The sequence below is a fragment of the Pseudonaja textilis genome, chromosome Z (genome assembly GCF_049901715.1).
Source record: "Pseudonaja textilis isolate UNSWEBS1 chromosome Z, rPseTex1.2, whole genome shotgun sequence".
Lineage (NCBI taxonomy): Eukaryota > Metazoa > Chordata > Lepidosauria > Squamata > Elapidae > Pseudonaja > Pseudonaja textilis.
The window spans coordinates 125,194,935-125,200,532 of record NC_142008.1 but is presented as its reverse complement, the minus strand read 5'-3'; the positions used below and the strand labels follow the sequence as shown (position 1 = coordinate 125,200,532).

General features: G+C 54.7%; 1 protein-coding gene across 1 annotated transcript in view; it reads left to right on the top strand.

The window, feature by feature from the left end:
* Positions 1–3,947, top strand: part of FXR2 (FMR1 autosomal homolog 2) — a 17,641-nt gene extending 13,694 nt beyond the window's left edge. The window contains 10 exon segments of the mRNA XM_087917296.1: positions 1,295–1,381; positions 1,475–1,571; positions 1,574–1,665; positions 1,668–1,686; positions 1,797–1,869; positions 1,871–1,998; positions 2,079–2,279; positions 2,406–2,501; positions 2,824–2,933; positions 3,682–3,947. Of these exon segments, the coding sequence (XP_087773422.1) occupies positions 1,295–1,381; positions 1,475–1,571; positions 1,574–1,665; positions 1,668–1,686; positions 1,797–1,869; positions 1,871–1,998; positions 2,079–2,279; positions 2,406–2,501; positions 2,824–2,933; positions 3,682–3,792 (1,014 nt within the window). The 3' untranslated portion in view covers positions 3,793–3,947.
* Positions 3,948–5,598: the final 1,651 nt, after the last annotated feature.

Genomic DNA, 5,598 nt, shown 5'->3' with positions numbered 1-5,598 from the left:
GAGGTCATCTAGTCCAACCCCCTCCTTCCCAAGAGGGGGCCCTACCCCATTTCTGACAAGTGGTGGTCGAGTCTCTTCTTGAAAGCCTCCAGGGATGATGAAGCTCCCACGATTTCTAAAAGCAACTTTTTGGTTGGTGGTTCTCCCTGTCAGAAAATTCATCCTTATTTCCAGGTTGAATCTCTCCTTGTTCAGTTTCCATCCATTCTTCCTTGTCTGGCCTTTGGGTGCTTTGGAAAATAGCTTGACCCCCCTCCTCCTCCTCTCTGTGGCAGCCCCTCAAATATGGGAAGATGCTCTCCTGTCTCCCCTGGTCCTTTTGTTCCTTAAAATCAGATTATGAGTTGGAAGGGATCTTGTAGGTCATCTAGTCTAACCCCCACCCCTCAAATATTGGAAGGCTGCTCTCCTGCCTCCCCTGGTCCTTTTGTTCCTTAAAATCAGATGGAAGTCAGATGAACAGAGTTGGAAGGGACCTTGTAGGTCATCTAGTCCAACCCCCACCCTCAAATACTGGAAGGCTGCTCTCCTGTCTCCCCTGGTCCTTTTGTTCCTTAAAATCAGATTTTGAGTTGGAAGGGACCTTGTAGGTCATCTAGTCTAACCCCAAGCCCTCAAATATTGGAAGGTTGCTCTCCTGTCCCCCCTGGTCCTTTTGTTCCCTAGTCTAGCCAGGCCCAGTTCCTGCAACTGTTTTTCATATATTTTAGTCTCCAGTCCCCTCATCCTCCTGGTTGCTCTTCTCTGCACTCTTTCCAGAGTCTCAACATCTTTTTTATAGTGTGGTGACCAACACTGGATGCAGGACTCCAGGTGTGGCCTTATTCAGGCTTTCTAGAATGGTCTTAATACTTCCTTTGATCTGGATTGTCTCCCTCTCTGTTAATGCAATTTAGGATTGCGTTGGCTTTTTTGGCGGCGGCTGCTGCACACGGCTGGCTCCTCTTGAGCTGGTTGCCCACTCCGAGACTCTGAGATCATTTATTACAGTTCCTGCTATGGAGCCTGGTTTCACCTATAGGTCTATATGGGACCTTTGGGTTTTTCCTGCCTGAGTGTCGGACTTTCCTTGTCTCTACCTTGAGTTTCATTTGGTTAAATATGGCCCGGTCTTCTAGCCTGTCAAGATCCCTCTGGATCTTGAGCCTAATCTTCTTGAGTGTTGGCTATTTCCGCCAGCTTAGTATCACCTCTGCAAATTTGGCAAGTTCCCCGTCTATTCCCTCCTCCTCTTAAGTCGTTAATGAGGGAGTAGAATCTTCCCTGCCTTCCTCTTCCTCCCTCCTCTCCGCAGGGCATGGTGCCCTTCATCTTCGTGGGGACGCAGGAGAACATTAGCAACGCCCGGGCCCTGCTGGAATACCACCTCTCCTACCTCCAGGTAAAGACCCCCCCACCCTTCGGAGGGCAGAACCCTCCCCTCCTCATTTCTCCCTGCCTGGTTTAAGCCCTCCTCCTTCCTCCCGCGGGGCAGGAAGTGGAGCAGCTTCGCCTAGAGAGGCTGCAGATCGACGAACAGTTGCGCCAGATCGGCCTGGGCTTCCGGCCCCTCTCGGGTCGCGGGGATAAAGAGCGGGCGGCTACACCACGGACGAGAGCAGCTCCTCCCTGCACAATACCAGGACTTACGGCGGCAGCTACGGCGGGCGTGGCCGTGGAGGCCGGCGGGAGGCAATTCTGGCTACGGTGAGCCGGCGGAGCCTTGTGCTTTTCGAAGCCCGTGGGCGAAGGGGTGGGTGGGTGGGAGGAGCTAGGCCCCATCTCTTCCTTTCTTTGTCTCCACCCGCCTCCTCCAGCTACCAACTCGGAAGTCTCCAACGCCTCCGAGACTGAGTCAGAGAAGAGGGAGGACTACGATTTCCGCTCGCCGGGAGCGAGAGCCCCGCCCGGAGGACGGGCGTCGGCGGCCGGGGCCTGGGCGAGGCCGGGGTCCTGCTCCAGCCTCTCGTGGGAACAGCAGTAGCAACAGCAAGTACAACACCTCGTCGATCAGTTCAGGTACGAAAAGGAACCCTGTGGGTTGAGAGGGTTGGAGGCTCCGCCCGCCCACCCAACCGGTCCTCCCGCTTTCCCCTCAGTCCTGAGAGACCCGGACAGCAACCCTTACAGCCTGCTGGAGAACCCTGAGAATGAGCCGAACGCCGACACAGACTGCAGTGAGTCGCAGGGACCCAGCAACCGGCGGCGCCGCTCGCGCCGGCGCCGCACCGATGAAGAGACCACCGTCATGGATGGAGGCCTGGAATCGGACAACACCTCTGTCAACGAGAACGGCATGGGTGAGGGCTGTGTTCCCGTGGCTTCCGCAGGCAATGCCCTTGCCTCTGTCAGTCAGGAAAGATCTCTCCCTCCCCTCCCTCTCAACACCCCCCGTCCCCAACTCTCCCCTTTTTATTTCAAACCAGAGGAGGAGTCGAAGCCACAGCGACGCAACCGCAGCCGGCGGCGCCGTAACCGTGCTAACCGCCTGGACAGCTCCATCAGCCGGGACCGCCAGCCGGGTAAGCGCCAGGGCGAGCCTCCACAGGCATCCCTTGTGTCTTCGTGGCGGCGCCTTTAGGAACCGAGCTCACAGCCGCCCCGGGGGTGGGATAGGGGGGGGAGGAGAAAAGGACTCCAGGGCCCATTTTTTTTCCCATACTGAATGACCCATGGCTGCAGCAAAGCTGAAATCATCTCACTTAGAGACGGCAATGCGCAGAGGGAGCCGTTACGGTAGTACATCGAGGACTGGTCTGCAATGGGCGGGACCTAGCCGAACCCTTTGGTAGAAGGTGCCCCTCCCCTCCTGGTGCCCGACGCACTCCTCCCCTCTCTCCGCAGGAACCGTCGCGGACTACATCTCCCGTGCGGACTCTCAGAGCCGCCAGGGACCCCCCCTCCGGGAAAGCCAGGAGGAGACCCCCGAGGGCGGAACCTCCCCCAAGCAAAAGGTACGTGGTGGTCTCGGTCTCTGAAGAGGGGGAGAGGGGGGACAATGGCATGGTGGGGATCCCAGGTAGGGGTGGGGTTGCCCCCAAGTTAAATCCTGAGTCTCGAGCCAAACGTCCAAAAAGGATTTATTGGGTGCAGCCAACTCTGTGTCATAAATCATATTCTCCAATGGGACACAGCCGTAGCCCGGAGTCCTCAGTCATGTTCTCCAATTAGAATTTTGCATCTTGAAAAAAACCATCGATGAAATGTCCTTTCGGTTTCCAAGCTGCCACACTGTTCCCCACTCCCTCCCTTTCTCTTGGCCCCTCTACATAAAGACGCGAGAAATAGATGACGAGTGGACAACAGGGGTGCGCTCCTTATCGGTTCGCACCAGCCGGCTGTGAATTTTTGTAGACGTTTTTTTAATAAAGATCCGGTTTGGCAAACTGGTCGTTCCGGCGACTGGCCCTCCCAGGAGTGCCATTTTGGATCGCAGGGGCGAAAAAATGGGCTCATTTTGAGCCCCCGGAACCCCGGGAAGACAAAACAGGGAATGGGGGTTGGGTCCCCGTCGCCTGCCGCAGCCCCGTTTTCGCTCCCACGGTGGTACCGGTTGCCAACTTACCCACACCCCACCCAGCAACTGGGGTGGATAAAGTTATTTGAAGCCGACCTCTGGTCCCCGGCGTGGGGAGGGGTGGGCGGGTTTGAAGGCCGAGAATCCCCCCCTCCGACCGCCCTCTCATTTCGTTGTTCTTCCAGGGGGAGGCGAACAGCAAGATGGTCAACGGCCCTTCGGAGAATGGGGAGCACAGCGCCGCGGCCGGTGGGGGCGAGGCGGAGGTGGCCTCCCTGATCAATGGGGTGTCCTAAGGGGCCCCAGCCGTCCTCCTCCTCCTCCTCCTCCTTGCCATGAAACGATCCTTCCTTCCCGCAAGCTTGTGCAACCCCCAAAGAAATGAAAGGCCGCCACTCGTCTCGTTCAAAGAAAACAAACCACAGCCACCACCATTCTTTAAAACCAGGAACAACAAACCAACATCCCCTGGGTCTCACCCCCCTCCTCCCTTCTCCAGATAATTCCTCTCCCAAGCTTGCCAAAGACCGTTGGGGAGGGGACGGGGGACCGAGAGCCTCTCCTTGTGTGGCGGCTCGTCAAACAGCTACCGTGAAGCTACAGCAGCCCAGTCCGAAACACACATAGACACATACACACCCCTCCCTCCTTCCTGGCTTGTTGTGTGTGAAAGGGGGAGGGCGGGCGGGGAGTTCTAGGTGTGTCTTCTCCCTCCCCAGGGGAGGGTGGCAGGTGCAAAGTAACCATTTTCACACCTCTCTTTTTGGGCGAACTTTAAAACAGGTTTTTTTTGGTTTGGTTTTGGAAACAGATATATATATATATATATATATATATATATATATATATATATATATATATATATATATATATATATGCGGCTATTCAAAATTTGGGGAAGGAAGAGGGGGAGGAGCAACTGTGCCTTCTGATAACACAAACTCACTCACACACACACACATACACACAAGCTGCGTGCTTCTTTTTTCTTCTTTCTTTCTTTTTCCGTTCTTGGAGTAGCTCAGTCCGAGGACCGGGAGGAGTAGCGGTCCTGGGGAGGGGGAACCCAGAGGGTCAGGGCCTTAATCCCAACCAACACCCCCCTTCCAAGCTGAGTAGAGAGAGAGGTGGGGGCAGACCTGTCCTGCTGGGGAGTAAAATAAAAACGGGAGGGGGAAAACAGCTTGCAGCCCGGCCCCCTCTTCTTTGTGGGGTGGGGGGAGGAAAGGGGCTCCTTTAGCCCCTCCCGTTTCCTTTCCCTTTTCTCAAAAAACAAAACAAAAAAGAACACTGTGCAAGAGAAGAGTAGGCCCGCCTGGCCTGGAGTTTTGTGTGTTTGTGGGTGGGGTGGGTGGAGGGAAACAAATGGGGTGGGTGGGATTTGATCTGTGACGGTTGAGACTATTTATTTTTCACTGTACAGTATTTAAAAGAGAAATTAAAAAAAAAAACACAACAAAAACGCAACTTGAAACAAAAAAGGAGAGAGAAATTGTTTTTTTTCCCCCTTCCTTCTCCTCCCCTCCTATATTGAGGGGGTATTTCTTGTCTGGTTCCAAAAGGAGAGGGGGATCTTACCGCGTTGCCAAGGTGGCGCAAGGCTGCCAAGAACCGAGATAAAGTTGCCAAGAAACATCTCCAAACACCGAGCAAGATTTTTCCGAGCTTCCCACGAGGCTTGAAGGGCAAGAACTTCCTTGCTTCCTGCAAAGAACCCCGGTGTCTCAGGCTGGCTGTTTATCCCTTTACGGGAAAAGCCATTACCTTGCAGCCTTACTCCCAAGTCGCCTATGCTGCTTGCAGCTGCTCTTTCCTTCGAGCAGCCCTACACACTGAGCCTCCCCAGGTAAAACCAGGCTGCCGACCGAGTAGGGAACTGGCCGGAGAAAGGATGAATCCCGCCGGGAGAAACGACGCGTTTTCTTATTTACAACCTTGAGGGGAAAAAAAATCAGGATTGGTTTACTTTTTGAAGGTGGGTGGATGTACCCAAAGGGACAAAAGGATCACCTTGAGAGATCCCTCAGAAGGTCACACGGAACCAGAGCTAGATTGGACCTTTTGAGGTCATCTAGTCCAAACCCCCGTCCCCCTGCTCCCAA